This window comes from Chelon labrosus, assembly GCF_963514085.1.
Source record: "Chelon labrosus genome assembly, chromosome: 14".
Classification (NCBI taxonomy): domain Eukaryota; kingdom Metazoa; phylum Chordata; class Actinopteri; order Mugiliformes; family Mugilidae; genus Chelon; species Chelon labrosus.
The window spans coordinates 24,186,821-24,209,825 of NC_140347.1; the positions used below are offsets into that span (position 1 = coordinate 24,186,821).

The 23,005-nt window shown below is 42.0% G+C and overlaps 3 protein-coding genes across 3 annotated transcripts; all 3 read left to right on the forward strand.

The window, feature by feature from the left end:
- Positions 1-1,237: 1,237 nt before the first annotated feature.
- On the forward strand, positions 1,238-2,405 carry LOC311499110 (trace amine-associated receptor 1-like; the record flags this gene model as incomplete). Its single annotated transcript, XM_084559976.1, has 1 exon — positions 1,238-2,405. Exon 1 carries the CDS (start codon positions 1,359-1,361, stop codon positions 2,403-2,405), a length of 1,047 nt encoding a protein of 348 aa, XP_084416102.1. The 5' UTR covers positions 1,238-1,358.
- Positions 2,406-7,390: 4,985 nt separating this feature from the next.
- LOC311499869 (trace amine-associated receptor 1-like) lies at positions 7,391-8,408 on the forward strand (the record flags this gene model as incomplete). Its single annotated transcript, XM_084561005.1, has 1 exon — positions 7,391-8,408. The coding sequence occupies exon 1, from the start codon at positions 7,404-7,406 to the stop codon at positions 8,406-8,408; it is 1,005 nt and encodes a 334-aa protein (XP_084417131.1). The 5' UTR covers positions 7,391-7,403.
- A 5,087-nt stretch (positions 8,409-13,495) lies between these two features.
- LOC311499118 (trace amine-associated receptor 1-like) lies at positions 13,496-15,441 on the forward strand. Its single transcript, XM_084559983.1, has one exon. It carries the CDS (start codon positions 13,627-13,629, stop codon positions 14,602-14,604), a length of 978 nt encoding a protein of 325 aa, XP_084416109.1. The 5' UTR covers positions 13,496-13,626; the 3' UTR covers positions 14,605-15,441.
- Positions 15,442-23,005: the final 7,564 nt, after the last annotated feature.

Here is a 23,005-nt window from a genome sequence, read left to right on the forward strand (position 1 = left end):
CTATCCCGTCCCTATCACGTTACCAACAGTGAAATTGACTCCCGTACCGCGGGACTCCCGCGAGAATACCGTGACCTGCAGGAGTCGCGAAAAATTGTCTCCCTCTACAGTGTACATCAAGGGTCAACAGCAAATTAGCAGGAAAAAATTATTAAGACAAAGAGATCAAAAATATTAAACTATGAAGCGTACATTGTCGCTATAATAAACGATTAAATGAGAATATAAAAAATTCTTGAGGCAATATGTTACTATTGGCAATAAGTAAGTTAGCATGTTGACATTAGCATTTAATTTAAAGTACAGGCTTACAGAGCCACTAGGGTGGAAACAAACTCTAGAAAACAATAAATTCATTCATTTCTATATACTTGTCTTCTGGAGGGTCGCTGATCCAAGCCGTCATTGGGCAAGAGGCGGGGTACACCCTGGACAGGTCGTCATCGAACAGAGAGACAGACAACACACTTACACTCACACCTACAGCCAATTTAGAATCACCAATTAACCTAACAAGCATGTCTTTGGACAGTGGGAGGAAGCCGGAGTACCCCGGACAGAACCCACGCAGACACAGGGAGAACATGCAAACTCTGCACACAAAGGCCCCTGTCGTCCTGTCAAACCCAGAACCTTTTTGCTGTGAGGCATCAGTGCTAAACACCACGCCACTATGCCTCTACGAAAAGAATAAATTAATTATCATAATTTATTTCCTTCGTCATTTACAGGGTCCTGCAATGGTGATTTTTTTCATCTATAAAACACCTTGCATTATGGAATAATTGGAAAAAATCCTTTAACAGAAAAAGTTACACACATTAAGTATGCCAATTAACGGAATATCATTGTACCGCACTACACTACAGGTAGTCTGAACCTCATCATGAATCTAAATGAATCCAGATCCATGACAGAAAATTACAGAAGCAACCTGTGGGTCAGGTGAAGCAGGTAAAGTGCTCTCATGCTGAGAATCATACATGGCTCTGTAGAGCGTATTCAGAAAAACACACCATATTCCATGTTCCTATTCAAAAACACTATACTAATCCAACAAAAATAACATTTTATCAAAAATACTTTATATGTTTACCAAAGAAATCAATGCCGTACGTACTATGTATACACACAGACACACAAGCCAGCTTACAGTATGTTAATGCATTTGTTGTCTAGTTTCTCCACATCTGATTGGGCAGCAACTTCATAATGAAATGAGAGAGGGGAGATAAATATCACTACCTAGTACTGCAGTGGAGCATTGACCACAGAAACACTGCATGAGGAGGCATTGAGGGTATACTACTTATGGTAATTAGCTGCTTTGAGAGTTAAGATGAACTAAAAATCTAGTAATGCTGTTTGTACTGTGCAATACTGCTGAACTAAAACCCTGTTTTTTAAAATTTCTGATCATAAATGACAACCTCATTTTAGTAAGCTGTAAGAGTATGGAACCAGAGCCTACTGTTTACACTGGTTATGACATGCATCCTTGCTATAAAATACATAATGCTTCTAACATGCAGACGAGATCCCCTTCCACCATATGTGTTTTATTGTATGTTTTCCTTGGCTCATTATCTGTTGTAACAACATGTGGAAATCTTCTTGTAATAATCTCTATCCTTTACTTCAAGCAGCTGCACACTCCTACTAACTACCTTGTTCTCTCTCTGGCTGTGGCTGACCTGCTTGTTGGGACTTCAGTCTTTCCTTCGAGCATGGTATTCTCTCTCAGCTCATGTATGTATCATGAGAATTTATTTTGCAAACTGCGTGATAGTTTTGATGTATCACTTTGCGTATCTTCAATTATGAACCTATGTTGCATTTCTATTGACAGATACCATGCAGTGTGTCAGCCACTGACATACAGAGCTAAAATAAATCATCATAATGCTGTAGTCATGATTATGCTAAGCTGGACTGTTTCTGTTGTAATTGGAATTGGCTTCACGTTGTCAGACAGAGAAAACTGCACTCAACCATGTGCAACTTCTATTGGATTTACTCTTGCGTTTTACCTTCCAGTGATCATAATGCTGTGTATCTACCTGAAGATTTTCCTTGTTGCACAGAGACAGGCACACAGCATCCAGAACACAACAAAGTCTAGAGCAACTGTCAGTAAGATGGAGAGGAAAGCCACCAAAACTCTGGCTATTGTTATGGGAGTTTTTTTGGTGTGTTGGTTTCCTTTCTTTTTTTGTGTCACCTTTCTTTCGATTAGTATTTCAGTGCCACTTTCTGTGTTGGAAGCTCTAAACTGGCTTGTTTATTCAAATTCAATGCTTAATCCATTCATTTATGCTTTCTTTTACAGCTGGTTCAGATCAGCTTTCAGGATGATCATTTCTGGAAAAATTTTTCAAGGTGATTTCACTAATTCAAAATTGTGAGTTACCAACTTAGCTCGTTAAATCAGGCACTGTTTAGCATGCTGCTAAACAATACAGTCCACTAAACTGACCGATTTTTGATTGTTACTCTGTCTTACACACTTCTGCGCTCTCTTTGTCACCTGACACAGTTATGATCCATATGTTGTCATAACATGACAAAGTCCAGAAATCACATTCTTATTTTGGATTTAATATGAACTATAAACTGAAAGAACATGTCATTCTGTAGCATTATAATAAATAAACGTGATTTATTATACACTGTTACTCACACGTTGTTAATTAATCATTAATAATTTGGATCAGTTCACGCCCAGCTTACAAAACACTCTCATTGACTTTAGTGGTATCCACCCTTCCAAATAGTTTCAGTTTTATCTGTCCAGATTTTGATATTTGTCATTTATTTAGAATTGCTTTCTGAGATCTATGCAACCACAGTCATACGTTTCTCTATTCTAAGCTCCATTCACGGGGAAGGGTACTACAAAGCCCTGTCGCATCTTGCTATATAGTGGCAAAGTTACTCTCTATATGTCAGGCTGCAGTTGTAACAAGACCAAACAGTCCTAGTTGCTGATGTGCATACGTTTCTAACACAACTAATGTCATCACAGTTCAGAACTTTATCAGTCATATTTCACTTGATCACTGACAAACATCTACAGCTGTACCAAACAAATATCCATCAACACTGCTTCAAGATGTAAAGGAAAATGTTGTATCACATGGTACTTTACACCATCAACACCCTACTCTGCATTTAGTCCTGAGTTGGAATGAGTTTGAACTATGTAAAGCCCAGACATACCGTAAATTCCGGACTATAAGCCGCTACTTTTGTCACTTGCTTTAGACCCTGCGGCTTATACAACGGCGGATGGATTTTTACAGCTAACGGTCACCAGGGGCGCACTATCATGTCATAGACGATGACGCGAGGATTACGAACTAGAGCCCGACCGATATATCGGCCGGCCAATATTAGGCATTTTCAAAACTATCGGTATCGGCATTTATAATGGCCGATAAATGAATATTTCAAAAATAAAATAAAAACGAAACACCCTTCAACCATGTCATGAGTGTTGGCGTTGTATAGTTTAGTTTGTCCATCAGAGGGCACTCTACACCGTCCCTGTTGGCAACACTTGTGTATAACTCGTGCTGATCCAGCCAGAGTCGGGCAGAGAGAACCAGTTATCCGCGAGTAAGATCATCGGTGAAGTGTGTTCATGGTGAGTTGGTCACGAGACATACATTGCTTGAATAACAATTAAAAGAACATCCCCATCAGTTCTCTTAACTCAAATAAGCATGACGAAATTCGTGACTATCATGTCCAGTTTTGCTGCTGTTAAATAAGCAGAGAGTGAAGCAGAATTAGCTAATTACGTTACGTTGTTACAGTGTAGTTGACTGACTGTCCTTTTAACTTTTGACAATGTGACTGAAGTATTTCTTTAATAGCATGACAGTTATAGCAATGAGATGTATCATCTCTCCTTGGCCTGTTATATTGAAAATGTATGTTTTACAATTTGCAGTATGACGTTATCCATTGCTAAATTATGGCTCATCATAGACTAGCTAACCACAAAGCTAGCTAATGCCACTATCAGTGGAAGACCGCTAACGTTAACATTAATGAGCTTGGAAACCACAACGAACTAATTCTGCCTAAATAAAGTACTGTAATGATTACTGTATTTATAACTAGCAGATCTCTAGTTACAGTCCCTGCATTGTAAAATGTAAGTTAGACTTGCGAGGAGTGAACATTTAGACATAGAGAAAAAGTATCAAACGTAGCTTGTGCATAAAAGTTAGCTTTTCTTTTACACGTGTGTGAAATCCAATGACACCAAGTGTGCGTTGCAGACTGTCGTTCAGCCGCAGCATTAACAAGTCACATAATGGATTTAGATCGCTAAATAGTAGGTTTTAGAAGGCAGGCAGCAACTGATGATTGAAAATGGTTTGATGTAGCTTGATGGAAAGAATTTAAAAACTGCAGGTAAAGGGATGCATTATCATATTATTTTAGTTAAAACTCATAAATAACTACAAATAACTAATGTTAGGGAAATCAGTTAATGTTTTGTTGCGCGTTTCTGAAAAAAATAAATATCGGCCGATATATCGGTTTTTAAAACCAACAAATATTTGTATCGGTATCGGCCTTCAAAATCCTTTATCGGTCGGGCTCTATTACGAACTGACTTTTCTGGTTATTTTGATACAGTAAACTGCCGTGTTACTGCACCTTTACTGCTGTGTTGGCTGTTTTCGAAAAAGATGCTGGTTATTTTGTTGAGCAGCCGGGTTACTTTTGCTGCCGTGTTACAGGCTAGCACACAAACGAATTAAATTTACCCATTTAACGTTATTGCCTCGTCAAGCGTTGTAAGCTTTGTTTTTTTAAATACTGCACTACGGTACTATGACTGCAGGAAGTGTATACCGTTGTATTATTTGTGCACTGCACGAATGCTGTTTGTAATGTCAAAGATGTGAAAGTTTGATCGATTGATTTTTTGTTTGATTGATCGAAAGATTTATGTTTGTCAAATGTAAATAAATGGGACGCTTTGCGTTTCCAAACAGTCATTTCTGTCCCGACGATCCCCTCCGTGATAGAAGAAACTCTTACGGTAATTAAACATTAAAACACCAGCGGTTTATAGTCGGGTGCGGCTTATAGTCGGGTGCGGCTTATATATGGCACAATCTGTAGTTTCCCCAAAATTTAGCTGGTGCGGCTTATATTCAGGTGCGCCTTATAGTCCGGAAAATACGGTACTTGTTTTACTGCCTTGAGTTCAGGTCACAGTTGCAGGCCATGTAATATCTGTAAGGGGGCCTGGTAGAGGAGCAACATGAACAACGTGACCTTCAGCAGATAGGGGGTATAAAGTGAATCTATTTGGTGAACTAATTGCTCATTTGCCACAATCAATGCTTTGTCTGTGCTGTGAGCCCATCTGCAGATGCTGAATTAAACAAACTGGAACAGCAGAGTGTTCTGATTTGTTATTTCTCCTTGTGTCTACGTGGGTTCTCTCCGGGTACTCCGGCTTCCTCCCACTGTCCAAAGACATTGGGTTAACTGGTGATTCTAAATTGGCCGTAGGTGTACATGTGAGTGTGAATGGTTGTCTGTCTCTCTGTGTTAGCCCTGTGATACACTGGCGACCTGTCCAGGGTGTACCCCGCCTCTTGTCCGATGACAGCTGGGATAGGTTCCAGCTCCAATTCTTTCTTTTCTCTATTAAAAACATTAATGCAATTGAATCACATTATGGATCATAGATCTGGTTTCCCTCAATTACTTATGTAAAAGAGCCAAATCAAAAAATAAAATAAATGAATTTGACTTTGATTTTGATATTTGTCATTTATTTAGAAATGCTTTCTGCAACAAAGACATGCTCGTTAGGGTTCATTGTAGGGCTGGGCGATATGGCTGAAAAATGTACCACGATATAAGTGTTTCATATCAGTCGATATCGATAATTATTGATTCGTTTTTTTAACCTTCTACCCAGACTTATCAACTGTGCTGAACTGCATCCGTTATTACTTTATATCGCTTTGATGTTTTGTCGTATGGCACTGCTGCCGTGTACCTCTAGATCAGATGTTGCGCTAGACTTTTTCATTGTCTGTCACTTTGACTGACAGGGTCATAAAAATCCCGTCATAACTCATTTTTACCCGTCGCTTTAATTTTTTAAAAATGATAACAATGACATATTCAATAGCATTTAATTTTCATTCATTTTAATTAATATTCAGTAGCGGCTGAAAAAAAGATTCGGCTCATATAACCGGCAAACTAAGGCACTCAGACACTCACTCACTTAAGCACAATACACAGAGAAACAAACTTAACCGACTCATAACCGCTGCTCGTGGATCCGCTTAACCGAGTCAGCAGTCACTCACTCGGCCGGCAGATAAACGAAACTTAACGGACTACTAATCAAGAGAAGAGCCAGTTAATATGCTCACTCGCCACCAAGTTAGCAGACAACATCGGTCTGACTCTTGTCGCCGTGATAGGTCGAGAGGCTAAAGCCCTTCCTCTGCCTACATCCCCCAGAATGACTTGCAGTTCTGGCTCGGGGTTTTCTTCCTATTTTTTTCTAACGGAGTTCGAGTGAAATTATCGAACATTCTATCGAACGCATTTTCTATTGACATCGATCACGTGTCTATCGCGATATAGCGTTATCGTTTAATCGCCCAGCCCTAGTTTATTGGTGATTGTAAACTGGCCGTAGGTGTGCATGTGAGTGTGAATGGTTGTCTGTCTCTCTGTGTTAGCCCTGCGATAGACTGTCGACCTGTCCTGGGTGTACCCCACCTTGAAAAGCCAAGGAGGGTATAGAAGGGTGTAACAAGGAGCTTTATTAATGAAAAAACAGCCAATTCTTTCTTTTCTCCATTAAAAACATTAATACAAATGAATCACATTATGGATCATAGATCTGGTTTCCCTCAATTACTTATGTAAAAGAGCCAAATCCCCAAAAAAAAAAAAAAAAAAAAAAAAAAAAAAAAAAAAAAAAAAAAAACTGAATGCAACTTTAAAAGTAATTCAGCAACTGAATAAATAACTTTAACTTTCCACATGGAGCATGGGTGGAGCCCATTCCCCAAACTCATACATATTCATACTGAATGAATTAAAGGTAAAACTAGAGAGAGCGGTTACCACATCTGATAGGACAACCTAAGCCTGTCTTAATTATGCTAATGAGATGTAGTGGCGATAAATACTGAAACTCCACAGGCCTGGCACTGTTCGACACTCATGCATGGATCACTCTGATAGTTGATATGAAAGACATGAAGCGGGAATCTTCCTCATCCTCTCAGGAAAATTATTAGCTCTTTATAGCTGTATTCATGCAAAACTAATAATTACAAACTGCCAGCAATATATGTATTCTAAGTATTTATGAATGTAGTAATTGTGACAGACTATTAATGCTGAATTTGCAGGATTCTAGAAAGATGGAATCACAAGCTATTGTAAACTGGACTATCAACATGCACCCCTGCTACAAAATAGCAAACCTCTCTTACGTGCTATCAAGCACTCCCTCCAGAATATGTATTTTGATATACAGTTTCCTAGTATCATTATCTGTTATCACAATATGTGGAAACCTTCTTGTGATTGTTTCTGTCATTTACTTCAAACAGCTGCACACTCCTACTAATTCTCTCATCCTCTCTCTAGCTGTGGCTGACCTGCTTGTCGGGGTGTTTGTCTTTCCTTTCAACATGGCGTTCTCTCTCGGCTCATGTCTGTATCATGAGGGGTTATTTTGTATGGTGCGAGACGGTTTTGATGTTACACTGAGCACATCCTCTATTATGAATCTATGTTGTATTTCTATTGATAGATATTATGCAGTGTGTCATCCCCTGACATACAGAACTAAGATTAATCATCGTGTTGCTGTGATCATGATCCTGGTCAGCTGGAGTTCATCTGCTCTTGTTGCAACTGTCCTCGTAATGGCAGGATTGAAACAAGATAAATGTCAAGAAAGGTGTTTAGTTGAGGTTTTACTGGCAACAACTGTAGGAATTATTTTCACATACTTGCCACTGATCATAATGCTGTGTATCTACCTGAAGATTTTTCTTGTTTCACAAAGACAGGCACGCAGCATCCATAACACAACAAAGTCTGGAGCAATTGTCAGTAAGATGGAGAGGAAGGCCACCAAAACATTAGCCCTCATTATGGGAGTTTTTCTAATCTGCTGGACACCTTTCTTCCTTTACATTACAGTTAATTCTGCCAGCAATGATGCTGTGTCAGTTTCTGTTACAGAAACCCTTAACTGGCTTGCACTGTCAAATTCTATGTTGAATCCATTTATTTATGCTTTCTTTTACAGCTGGTTCAGAACTGCTTTCAGGATGATAATTTCAGGTAAAATATTCAAAGGTGATTTTGCCAACTCCAAACTGCAGTGACATAATCATTGGTATGTCTCCCCAGTACTGAGGGAAGTCTGTCTGTCTTTCTCGGTTAGGCTATATTTGTCCAACTACACCAACTATCACTGTATTCTACCATGTAATCAAACTCTGAACTTCAGTAAAAATGTGCGCGTGTGTGTGTGTGTGTGGGGGGGGGGTGTGCTAAAACCTATTCACAAACTATACACACATAATAAATATATAAAATTTGAACTACATGTTTTGTGTGCGTGTGTTGAAATACTCTCTGAGACAGAGAGTAGTCATTTTATTAAATCATGGAAACAGCTTGATTTTATCACAGAAGCCAGTTGTTAAAAATGCAATACATCTGGCTTCTAGGACTAAGTTCTTTCTTTAAAATTGTTCGAAATTATGTGGTACTGGCCTAATACACTGCCTGGCCAAAAAAAGGTTGCCACCAAAAAAAAAGGTCACATACTCTAATGTTTTGGGATATATTTGGAATAACCTGGTCTTTCAGTATATTCAGGTAGTCAGCTGACCTCATTCTTTGGGCACATAATGTTGCTGAACCTAGACCTGAGCAACTGCAGCAACCCCAGATCATAGCACTGCCCCCACAGGCTTGGAGAGTAGGCACGAGGCACCCAAAGGCTACAGACCAAACTACAAAACAGGGATTTCAAAGATGGTTTAAGTGGCTTCCAAAGTACACAAACTGACAACTAAAAGTTAAACCAAGAGAAAAGCAAGTTTTTGTTTTTGTTTGTTTTTGAAAACTTCTCTGAATGATACTGTTGCATAGGTATCGCTTGTAGATAAAAATGCTGAAGTGATTATTCGGTTTTTGGAACGATTGTCAATGGCAACTGTAAATATTATGTGACATGATGACTAGGGTTTAATATTTTTCCCGAAAATTAGATGAATCAGATCCCGGGAAAAGACGACCCATTTCCCGGGAATCCCGGGAAACAGCTGTTTTTTGTTGTTGTTGTTTTTGCCCAAGTAATGTATCGATATCATTCAAATATGCGTTCCCAGCATGTTTTATATTATTTGTAACATTATTAGGGCAAGAAACACAGTTTATGTCCATATCAACAAAGTTTGCAATGATCAATTCTGCTGCGTGATCAAGTGAGCTGCGTGCGTGACAGCCTATCTGCCAAAAAGTATTGGTGTAGAGCGATCACGTGACCAACCGTGCCACCGCTCACGACCAAGATCTTATTACGCTCTGAAGAAACTAGTTCTGCATAAAAGATAGACGTATCAGCAATCGACTGGCATTTTTGCGACGAACTTTTTTTGGGTAGCTTAGCATGACTCGTTATGTTTTATGAACTAAAGATTGTGTAGATGCCAGACTGTGGAGCGGGATGAAACGATAACAGGGTTCACCTTACGGCCTGCCTGCAAAGCTGGCTGCAGACATCATTAGGAGGTTGGTAGCCTACTGCTGCAAATGACATTTGCTGCTGCTAGGGTGCGTGGATTTCTAGGCTATAGCCTACTGCTGCACTGAATTCAACGTTAACGTAAGACAACAATAGAAGCGCACGTGTAACAAAAAATAAATATATATTTCCCGTTTCCCGTCATAACCTTTCCCGGGAATCGGGAAATAGTCTTGATCAGATTTCCCGGGAATCCTGTTTCCCGGGATTAAACCCTAATGATGACTACCAGTTGCCTGACTTTAACTAACTAAAACAGGAAAATCCCACGAACTAACATGGAGGGGATGGAGCTTATGACCTATACTGCAGTCAGCCAGCCAGCCAGCCATTGGGGGAGCTCCACATGTTTTCACTTCACTTTTTTTTTTTTTTGTTTTTGCAGGTTATGGTTCTAGAGTCTACAGTTTAGTTCCGGTAGAACATTCTACTACGATAGTTTCAATCAAAGACTCGGCTGGGTCTACAACATCAGACTGGCATAGGCTTAAAAAGGGTATCATCACCGGCTGCACCATTTCAGTGATCCTATTCGCACTCACCATGAATATGGTGTCCGACAGCCACCCATTAGGGCCTTCATGGATGACCTGGTGGTGACAACACCACACGTTCCAGGGAGCAGGTGGATCCTGAAGGAACTGAAAGAAATGACCAACTGGGCTCGCATGAGCTTCAAGCCAGCAAAGTCGAAATCTCTAATGTTGAAGAAAGGGAAGGTTACCAGCAAGTTTTGCTTCACACTTGGCACTACCCAGATACCAAGGTACTCGGCGTTGCCGAGTCATGGCTGCGGCACAGACACTGGTGGGTGCAGTGACTCATGGAAGAGCGGGCCTTGGTAGCAGTACAACATCTCACTATGACAAGGCACAGGGGAAGGACAGGAAGAGGTGCAGGCATCAATAGAAGAACAGCGGGTGAGCAGGATGGTTGGAATGCGGCAATATGGAGCCTGGACAAGATGGGAGCAGACATCGGACCGTAAAAAGTCCAACATGTTCAGATGGGGAATGGTGGAGTCACCAGCCAGCAACCTGTGCCTGAAGAGGGGGACTCTGGAGCGCATTCTCAGCTGCTGTTCAGAAGTCCTAGGCGAGGTGGTGGCATCATGACCAAGTCCTAAAGGTGATAGCGAACACCATCAGCTGTGGAATTAAACCACTGCAAGCAATATACCCGGTAAAGAAAAAAACAAAACATCGCTTTTGTCCAGGCTGGGGAGAAGCCTCCACCAGCCACATGGACCACCTTCTTTGGCCTGCTAGCAACAGCACATGACTGGGAGTTGAAAGTTGACCTGGCCTGGGGAAGCAGCTGAAATTCCCAGAAACTGTCACCATTACCACACTGCGGCCAGACTTGGCCGCAGACCACACTGCTGGCCATCTCAAAATCCTCCAAACAGATCGTTCTCCTGGAACTCACTGTCCTTTGGGAAGACCACACTGAAGAGGGCAAAAATAAGGTGCTGGGCTTCTTGAAGATGAATTCACCCACTAATCCCATACATAGAATTAAATGCTATCAGTGACTAACCAAACAATGCTGAAGAGACAGTAAATGTAAAAGTTCTGGGGCCTCATGTACGAAGGTTGCGTGCGCACAAAAACGTTTCGTACGTACTCGCTCACAGAAAAGTTCAGATGTATCAAGAGTGAAACGTCCGCGAACTTGTACGTGCCTACACCAACGCCATGGCTGGCGTACGCTGGCTTCTACAGCTGTTGATCCTTTGGCGACACTTAGAGGTGATGCTGGGAAACCGTCATAAATGTGAAAACAATTAGTCCGACCAATCGGGACTGTGCCGACCGACCCTGAGCAGAGCCATGCCAGCCGTGTGGCACGGAGTTATCCGCATGTCAGCCAAGTATATCAAATTCCCAAACAATGCATCTGAACAGGTCAACATTAAAGCACAATTTGCAGCGAGCGCCGGTTTTCCGAATGTAATCGGAGCCATCGACTGCACACGCATTGCTATAAAAGCGCTATTGCATTATGAAACATTTTAATTCGATCAATGTACAGTGTGTTGGTTAAAACCAAACCGGTTCCAGATAACAGAGGTGGAGCCTTGTTTAGGAACGAGCTCCTCGCTGCCCGGCGTATCTGCTCCGCCTTCCACCTTTGTCAATTTGTCAATATTCCATACGTGTTGGGCTGCGAGTGTGTCGCGCACATATATACGTCATCAATGGGAATTTATCGTTTTTATCGCGGGATGACATATTCTTACCGTGGGGAATGTTTTTGACAATATATCATAAACGATGAAATATCGCACATCCCTAGCGATGAATCTAATAGTCGATGTATTGGCATACCCCTACTACCTTAGGGATTGCGCACTTTATGCACAGTATTGTACTTAGTTCTATGTTTTCAAGTAGCTACATGGTCTTGGAGGAACATCCTCTCATCTCACTATGTACTGCACCTTCTATATATGTTTGAAATGACAATAAAATCCTCTCTGACCTTTGACGCCAAGCACAAAACCAATACATGTGAAAATGGTAGTGGATATTGTTAGCTGGACAACTGCCACTACTTGTTTTATCTAATTTTTATTTATTTTTTATTGCTACATCATTTTCACATGTTCTGGTTTTGACAACCGTAACACAATGACCACGTTTACATGGTCTTTAGTATCCCGAATTTGATCGGGATATTGAAGTATCCCGTTTTCGTGTTTGTCCATGTAAACACCATATCCCAAATTCAGAAATCGGGATATGCCCATTTCCCGATTTCAAGAAACCCGGCTTTGCTACCTGGAGTACTCCGATAGAAGCCGGGATACTGAAGCATGTATACACCTTATCCCGATTTCTGACGGCTGCCCACTGTCTGCGCATGCGCGAGTGACGCCAAGTGACGCACTAGATATACAAACAACATGGCGGCAACGAGTCAACGTCTCACTTTTGGAGCGACGAAGAGACAGAATTTTCCTTAAAGTAATGAAAGAACTAAACATAACGACGTGTTTAGATGGCAGAAAACACCGAAATGCTGATGTATTCAAATCTGTTGCGGAAAAGCTACGTGAGGCTGGTTTTCCACCTCGCTCCGTTGAACAAGTTAGGTCGCGTTGGAAAACATTGAAAAAGACGTAAAACACGCATGCGCAGATAGGATGCAGCGATCGGAAAACGGGATACTGTTATTTATCATGTATACAGGGATATGAATAACCGGGTTTCTCTGTGTTCTATGTAAACACCATATCCCGAATATGCTCAAAGCGGGGATAAGCCTCAAAATCGGGATACTAAAGACCATGTAAACGCAGTCAATGACAGCAAGCAAGGGGAAAAAAAACAAACCATTCACTGAAAGAAAAAAATAACTCCACAATTATCTCATCTATGAAGGCAGCCATGTCAACAGAGTTTATGATTGCATTATTATGTATTTGATGGCTAATTAAATCCTCATATGCAAAGAGGCAAGTGGCAAATGTGTCTTGTTATTGCATGTTTGTTTCTATGGCATCTAATATGATGCAGGATGCTCATAGGTTGCAGCATCTAACACCTGAATGGACAAGGGACGTTTACATAAATGCTTTGTATTGGACATTGTCAAACAGACAAAGGGCACCAAACAGTACTGATGTATGGACTACCCAAACGGTTTGGTATGTACTGTGTAGGGAATCAATTAGAGATTTTATTTTTAATCTTGTGAAAACTTACGTTTGAACAGTTAACTGATGCTGAGCAAAATGTTGTATTACTTTTAACTGTAACTTGAAATAACAGGAACTCATAAACATGCAACTTGTAACTGGTGTCAATAAGACAGGGTTTCTTAACCTACATCCATGCTATAAAGTAGATGCATCATATGCACTGGCAGAACCTTCCACAATGTGTGTCATATTTCATATTTTCCTTGGTTTATTATCGGTTGTTACTGTATGCGGAAATCTTCTGGTCATAATCTCCATCATTTACTTCAAGCAGCTGCATACTTCCACTAATGCTCTCATCCTCTCTCTAGCTGTGGCTGACCTGCTCGTAGGGGCTGTAGTGTTTCCTCTCACCATGGTATTCTCAATAAGCTTGTGTCTGTTTCAAGAAGAAGTGCTGTGCAAAGTACGGGGCAGCTTTGATATAACACTTAGTATTTGCTCTATTCTGAACCTATGCTGTATTTCTATTGACAGATATTATGCAGTATGTCAGCCTCTGACATATAGAACTAAAATGAGTGGTCGAATTGTTGGGACAATGATCCTGGTGAGCTGGGGTGTTCCTGCTGCAATTGCAACTAGCATGATTATAAGAGGATCTGACAAAGGAAGATGCAAGGAAAGATGTTTTTCTGATGCAGTCGGTAAAACTATGGGAGTTGTATTCACATTTTACTTGCCACTAATCTTACTGCTTTGTATCTACCTGAGGATTTTCCTTGTTGCACAGAGGCAAGCACGCAGCATCCAGAACACAACAAAGGCTGGGGCAACTGTCAGTAAGCTGGAGAAGAAGGCCACCAAAACTCTGGCTATTGTTATGGGAGTTTTTCTGATGTGCTGGCTGCCTTTCTTTCTCTGTGTCTCTGTTCTTTCCCTCAGTAATGCATCAGAGCCAGGACCTTTAGAGGAGATATTGAATTGGCTTGCTCTTTCAAATTCAATGGTCAATCCATTCATTTATGCCTTCTTTTACAGCTGGTTCAGATCAGCTTTTAGAATGATCATTTCTGGAAAAATTTTGTTTGGTGATTTTACCCACTCCAAACTGCTTTAATTAACGCTTTTTGTGCTACAAGTGTCTATTGCCATGCTTATACAAATGAACATAGCATTATATTTTACTTAGGACTGAGTATGGTGAACAGTTCAGTGGCACACAAGTGTACACAATTGTAGTGCTCATTTTGTAAGCTCTGCTTGAAGACTGCTAGAGGTGCTGGGCTTCTTGAAGATGAAGTCATGCACTAATCCCATACACAGAATAAAAATGCTACCCGTGACTAACCAAACAGTGCTGAAGAGGCAGTAAATGTAAAAGTTCTTGTGTATTTTACACAAGGTAGTCACTTGGCTATATTCACCTGTTTCACTGAAGTCACACTTCCTGGAAACTTTGTTTTTGTCACAGCTGTTTTGACACAGAGATGAGAAGAAGCATGGCCAGAGGCCACAAAGGATATATGGGAGGCTGATTCAAACACAATGGGATATTTTCCAGTGCAGGACAGAGGAACCAACGACCAGTTTCTGTCATCTGACCTGAAACAGAGAAGTGTCTTCTGACCAATACTGAAGCTGAACACTCATCACCTAACTCCTAAGTCTGAATTATATGTGCTGCATCATATATTATTTGATTTGATTTCATAGTAAAATGATATCATTTTCTTAAGAAAATTGGTTGTCAAAAATAAATTCAAAGCAACATGTTTTCTTCAATACACGTGAATGTCTGATGATGTAAACTTCCACATACGTTGATCAAATAATGGTGTAATATACTTTACCATGGATTGTAACAATTACCACACTGTCACACAGGTATTGGTGGCTGTACACATCACTAAAAAATGGTAATTGTTTAATGCAAATACTATACATTATACAAGGGATGATGCATGTGGGATACTATTTGCTGGAGCACAGATTTTCAAAAAATGTAGATAATATCAAGGTCACTTTTTTCCATGTTGATGAAGTTACTCAACTGTTCGAAACCTATTCCAAACAAAGTTGGTCATGACTGTACAAAACCTCACACTAAGATTTGATGTAACACACAAATGAGACCCTACCTTAAGCTGACACATATAAATGTAATTTTAAAAAAAGAATCAGTGATGTTTTGACCTGGGTCCAGCCACACTTCAGTGAATACGCCGATCCAAAAAAAAACGTTGACCCAAAGAGTTTTGGGTCTTGATTCCCCAGAACTGAATGGACTGGTGAAGATAAAATGATTATTTTTTTATCTTTTGAATGCAGTGAAGAGTCCTTACTCCCTGTGTATTTAAGTTTTTGATGGACATGAAGCAGCCTCTCTAAAAATAAGACTGATGATACAGAAATAGGTAAACTGTAAACTGGTAAACTGTTATCTACGTATAAGAATACATAGTTGTTGGATTAAGGTTAGGATCAAAACTGATGATAAAGAAAAAGAAAAAATAAATCTATGCAGTGCCACTAAAAAGTGTTTACACCCTTCATAATTTTCTACATTCATTCATATAAATTACTCAAAACCTCACACAAACCCTGGTAGTAGACAAAGAGAACCCAATGAACGTCACCCAAATGAAACATGAATATCATACTTTTGTATTTGTGTAATCAAGAAAATGAATCATTTGTACATCTCTGTGACGTGAAAAAGTAAGTTTGTCCCTTGTTTTCAGTATCTGGTGTAGTTAGGCCTGGAGAAGTTTTAGCCAATTATCTTATTATTGTTCTTCTTTAACCATTTTGTTGTGTTTGGGGTCGTTGCCTTGCTGCATTACCCGGTTTCTCTTCAGATTTGGCTCACACACAGATGTCTTGACATTTTCATTCACTGGAGTAGTTCAGAATTCATTGGACCATTAGTGATGGCAAATCGCCCTGGACCAGATGCAGCAAAACAGGCCTTTAGTTGTGTAGAAGTTACCCTGGGTTCACTGGTGACCTCTCGGACTATTGTGTGTCTTGCTTTTGGAGTGATCTTTGTTGGTCAAGGGTAACAGTCATCTTAAATCTCCTCCATTTGTTCACAATCTGACTGACTGATTCCAATCTCGTTAGAGATGGTTTTTTAACGTTCTCCAGCCTGGGGAACCATAACAACTCTTTTTCTGAGGTCCTCAGAAAGCTCCTTTGTCTTTGTCATCATACACTTCCATAAACATGTGTTAAGAAGATCAGACTGTGAAAAATTCCAGATTTTTGTTTTATTATTTATATATAAAAAAAAAAAAAAAAAAAAGGGCACTGAATTACAGCCAAGTCTCATTACAATGACTGGAAAGACTTCTGAAGAGATTTGGCCTTGAAATGAACTTCTAATACTAGAGGTGCACTTATTTTCCCACCTCACAGATATGTAATATTGGCTCATTTTCCTCAATAAACAAATACAAAATCGACATTTCTGTTTAATTTGTTTGACTAGGTTTTCTTCATCTACTGTCTGGACCTGTGTGAAAATCTGCTGACGTTTTGAGTCATTTTTATGCAGAAATGTAGAAAATGATTGAAGGTGTAAATACTTTTGAGCGGCACTGTACAGTAATTACTGTATAGGACAAGTAAGGTTACATAGTAGTTGTTGCTGATGACCTCCGTAGAGATCATTAAGGGCACCAAATTCCTTGGTAGGGGAGAACCTCACCTGGTCACTCAACACCAGCTCCATCACCAAGAAAGCCCAGCAGCGTCTCTGCTTTCTGAGGAAGCTGAGAAGAGCAAATCTTCCACTCCCATCCTGACCACATTTTTCAGAGGGACCATAGAGAGCATCGTGAGCAGCTGCATCACTGTCTGGTTTGAGAACTGCACCATCTCAGATCGCAAGACCCTGCAGCGGATAGTGAGGACAGACGAGAAGATCAACAGAGTCTCTCTACCTTCCATCACAAACATCTACACCGCAAAGCCAGCAGCATCATGGATGACCATACACACCCCTCACACGCATTCTTCACCCTCCTTTCATCTGGGAAAAGGTACTGGAGCATTCGGGCCCACATTCTAGAACTTGCTGTAACTGGACTTAATATACACAAATAGACACACTCACCAACAACCACAATAATATCATAACCTGTCAGCCCTTTGCACACATCTTTGCATCCTTTTCACACACTATGTTTACAATCACCCTTACTTAGGGCTGGGCGATTAATTGAATTTGAATTTCGATTTCTATTTTGGCATCCTTCAATCATGAAAACAAGACAATCATAATAAAACGATCATTCTGCCGCACGCCGTGTCTTGTGTGGTAAATGCGGAACAAATGAAGGTAAATGTGGAACAAATGAAGATATTGTTCAAGATATGTCACACGACTAGGGTTGCCGACCGTCCCTTGAAAAACGGAATCGTCCCATATTTACAAACAAAAGTACGCGTCCTGTATTGAGCTGAAACAGGATGCACTTTGTCCTGTATTACTGTGAAAATAAAAAATAGTGTGTAAAATGTCAATGGATTTAATGAATAACAGGACGCTTTATATGAACATTTACGAACATGCTTATAAAAACTGACACAGCATTATAGTTTACTTAAGATTGAGTATAGTGTACAGTTCAATCCGCATATTGCATGAAGTGGTACAGCTGAGGCTACAATTGTAGTACCCATTTTGTCAGCTCTGCTTGAAGACTGCTTTAAGACTACCAGTGACTAACCACACAGCGCTGAAGAGATAGTAAATGTAAATGTTCTGGTTCTTTTACACGTGGTAGTCACTTGGCTATATTTACTTGTTTCACTGAAGTCACACTTCCTGGAAACTTTGTCACAGCTGTTTTGACAGAGATGAGAAGAAGCATGGCCAGAAGCCACACAGGATATATGGGAGGCTGATTCAAACACAACGCGGCATTTTCCAGTGCAGGACAGTGGAGCCAACACCTGCTTTTTCTCATGTGGGGGGGCGCTGCCTTGTCCCGCTGGTACCGGTCGGGTGGGCGACGGGGGCTCCTCTGGCCCTGGTGGGGCCCCGTGCCCCGATCCTCCTCCCGGTTTGGGTCTCTCGGCCGATGTGCTGCTGCTGTGGTTGGGCTGGGTTGCTTTGGGGGGTGTTGAGGTTCGGGGCTGACGGGGGCAGAGGCCCACTGGGGCGGTTCAGGGCCCTCTAGCTGCAGTCGGTGTGGGCTCTGGTCGTGGGGGTGGCCGCTCCTGTCCCGTGCCGGCCTCCGGGAACGGGGGAATCTTAATGCCGGTAGCGGCTCGTCTTCTGGGGGAGGTTCATCTGACCCCAGACACACATTCCCGGGACCCCTCCCCTCCTCCAGCTTAACTCATCCACACATGTACGGCTTTGGGGGCATGCACACCATGGGGGGCGCAGCAAGGGGGGGCATCTAAGTGCCCTTGTTTGCTGCGCCCTGGGATGACATGCTTCTCAGTTTTAATCACACTTAGTCATTAAACATATGGAACACTGACAGCACACAATCACTCATGGGGGGTGGACTATGCAGTGTCTGGTGGGCGGGGCCGTTCAGGAGGATGGGACCGCTTGTGTGGCCTCACCTCCAGCGCAGTGTGGTCACTACCACATGCTGCCGGGGGTCCCTGGGCGTGTGGCTTGGGCGCGGGGGCAGGTGCTGGTCCATCCCGGGCGGCCGTCTGGGGCGGCCTGGTCCTTGTGGGCGTCGGCTGGGCCTCGTGTCTGGTGGGGGTGGGGGGTGCTGCCCCTCGGGCTCGTGGGGCCGTGGACCCTGCTCCGTGCCTGTCCCGGGTGGCCGGTTGCCTGCTCACCGCAGCTGGGGGGGGGGTTCTGGCGGGGGGCCTCCTATGCCACCATCTGGATGGAGGCATGTCCCTCTGTGGTGTGGTGGTGGCAGACCTGCCAACCTTGAAGAAATTTTATGAGTACAACCCCCCACATCGCCCCCCCCCCCCCCCCCCCCGGACGTCATGTCACTTTATGATGATGAGGCCTCATAAGGATTGTTCAGCGTTTTCCAGTTTTACATGGAGCAGTACCAATTTACGCCACACGGCGGCGCCTCCTTTGTTTTCATCGCTTAGTTCAGCGTGTCACTCTTTAATCCGTCTTTTTTTTTTTTTTTTTTTTTTTTTTTTTTACATCCGCCATCCCCGTAATGTGGACGCAGGTGAAGGCTCCAATCCACGAACGTTTTATTATCTGTTATTATAGTGTTCTGTAATAACCCGTGAGACCTGCTTTATATGGTTCTGTTTAATAAATGTATTGTGCTGAAATCCCTCCACTTCGTCTCCTGCCTTGTTACTTCATGTTGAAGCATACTACTAGCAAACGTGGCTAAGCTTCTATCCAACTTCACGTTACAAAGTCAACAATCATTAAACTTACATCTTGCCCATTTCCCAAGTTGAAAACGAGGTTCATGTGACAGAAGAAGTCTCGAATCCAAAAGGTATAAATACATAACGCTAATAAACGTTACGTGACGATAAAACCTCCCCGCTTCGCCTGCGCTGTACGACCGGACCATACCCGGTGCAGCAACACATTACAAACCGGGCTGAACACTGGATTCCACTTCCAGGTCTCATTTGTAGTTTAATTTCGGCGTACTGCTAATAGTTATATTTAATAAAGAACTACACAGAACACACGGAACTAACTGTGAATGCCACCGACGCATTGAACGAAATGTGAATGAAGCGGTAAATGCACGTAAGGATTTAAGACTTGACGAAATGTAATTTAAGACCTACGACGCAAAATATGCTCAGTTTAACTGGTGCGGCTTATATTCAGGTGCGCCTTATAGTCCGGAAATTACGGTATGTTTCGGGGGGGTTGGGAAGTGTTTGTGTGTAGTAGGCTACCGTGTTCGTTACCTGTTGCCCGGAGGTTCAGCCATAGCACGCAAGCCTGCAAGTTATCCGGCCAGCCTGGCTTGCCTTCAGCACTGAATTGAACTGAACGCGCGAAGCATTTGGCTAAGAGGGGCAGGTGGGCGGAGGGTTAAAATGCAGCGCTCTGATTGGCCGAAAGCTTTTCACTCCACTTACACGCTGTGGCTCAGTGGCAGAATCAACGTCATAGATTGCACAGAAAGTTTAGAAACTGAAACCGGCGAAATGCGAGGTGCAACAAAATGCGTACCAAGAGAGCAGCGAACCGTACAAGCGTACTTAAGGGTCAAAATGCGTGCCGAGTACGAAAAATGCGTACATGTTGCAGGTCTGTGGTGGGGACACTCACCCTGGGGTTGCTGCTGGTGGTCGGGGTCCTGGGGCTTCCTGTCCATCCTCTGCTCTCCTTGGGGGAACGGTTGCACCATCACAGCCATCTTTAAACACTCTTCACCCTCATTCTGCATGGTGACACAGTCACTGCATCTTCTGGTGAACATTTAAACCGTGTATACAAACCGTGAACACTAAGGACTACTGTGGTTTAGTTATCTGCTGTGTTATACAAACATGTATGTGTAGACTTAAACACGAGTGTATGAAACTTTTGTGCCATGGTTGCTGTCTACTCCAATGTAATCTTTCTCTTTTGTGTGCTTTTCAGTATTGTCAGCTTGCTCTCCAGCCGAGGCCGGGTGATGTTCTTTGTTGTGTTTCTCAAACAGGTGTAGCAGTTGCTGCCTGGCGTATCCCTCTTTTTCTCTCCACTCCTGTCCACTCTATCTTCTCTTCACTTTCTCTCTCCTTGTCAGGTTCGGCAATATTATGTAAAGGTCCATCCACCAACATGTATAAACAATAAAATAAAATTAAATAAGTTTAACTTAGATTATCAAGAGGAGCCTTATCATCCATAAAGCTCCCCTTGGGAAATCAAAATCTGCTCAGCACAACATAACGAACAGATCATTATTCTGCTTGCTTCGATGCTGGACAGGACAAAAAAAAGAAAGAAAAAAAAAAGAAAAAATTACAAATTAAAATAGGCCTATTTGTGGAAAAAATATGTAATATTTGAGTTACATAAAAGCTTGGGGGGGAGAGAGAGAGAGAGAATGTACTATTGCTGAGGTATGTCAGTCAAACTTCCCCTAAGGGTGGGTGGGAAATAAATGAACGTTTCCTTGAATTTAAGGACTTTTCAAAAAAGACAGGAGAGGAAATCGCCACAATGGTGGAACAATCACAAGGTGAACATGGGATAGGCATAGCTGATTGCAGGGGTCAGTGCTATGATAATGGAGCTTACATGGCAGGAAAAGTGAGAGGAGTGCAAGCTCGCATACTGAATAAAAATCCCTTGGCCACATACTCATCATGTGCATCTCACACGTTAAACCTAGTTGGTGTCCGTGCAGCCCGGGCCTGCCCAGAAATAGACATATTCTTTGGCTTCATCAATCAGCTGTACAAACTATTCAGTGGCAGTCCTCACAAATGGGAAATCTTACAAAGAGTTTTGGGTTGTTCTCTGCACAGCTTGTCTGACACACGATGGAGTGTGCGGCTAGAGGCAGTGCACCCAGTGGCAAAACATTTGCCCGGTGTGATCCAGGCATTAGACACCTTTATCACTACAGGTAACCTCACCAGTGAAGCCAAAGCTGAAGCACAGGGTCTAAAGACATCCTTTCAGTCCTTTAATGCAATTTTGCTCCTCACCTTTTGGGTCAAGGTGTTACAATGCATAGAAACAGAGGATAGAAACCTTACCAGTCAGTCCTCAACCATCTCACTTGATGTGCAAGCTGTCAATATAAAGGAACTGGAGGAGGTGATTGCCACAACACAAAATTCTGACGGTCATAACTGATAACGGAAGCAACATGATTGCAGCGTTCAAAGCTAATGAACCAGATGACCCCCCAGCTCCGAGGATGAATCCATGAAGATTCTGAATTGGTTGGAGAAGACCAAAGATAAATTATTTAAGTTTGCTGTTAATTAACATTTTCAGCAATTGTATTGAATTTCCTATATAAGATTAATAAAGTCTTTCTTTTTCTCTGTTTTTGTTTTATCTATCTAGGTTTGGAGCCATAGATAGGACCCCCTGTGTTGTACACACACTGCAACTCGTGGTGAATATAATCCAGAAAGATGTGAGTGTCAACCGACTGCTGGGCAAAGTTAGAGTGCTTGTAAAGCTCTTCCGCAAGTCATCGGTGGCAACTGAGTGACTGCTGCAGCTGTGTCAACTAACTCTAGTCAAAGACTGCCCAACTAGATGGTCCAGCACATATCTGATGATATCACGGCTTCTTCAAATCAAGGACTCAGTAGTTTAGGTCGCAGATAGGATGAGCTGGGACTATCTACTACCAAGTGAATGGCAGAGCCTGACTGCTCAGAGATTTACTCCTCCCCTTCGCTGAGCATACCCAGATGCTCCAGAGCAACACACAGTCCTTATCCTTTGTGGTGCCTGCCCTTCTGGACCTGCAGGATCACCTGTGCGCAGGGTTCTAGCTTCAAGGACCTAGCTTCCCTTGCAAAGAAGATGAAGGCAAACATGGACAAGCAGTTAAGCTGCTTTCTTGATCACACTGACTCTA

Excerpts from the sequence above, each read along its gene's own strand:
- LOC311499118 (XM_084559983.1), top strand. The coding sequence starts at position 13,627 with ATGCAACTTGTAACTGGTGTCAATAAGACAGGGTTTCTTAACCTACAT.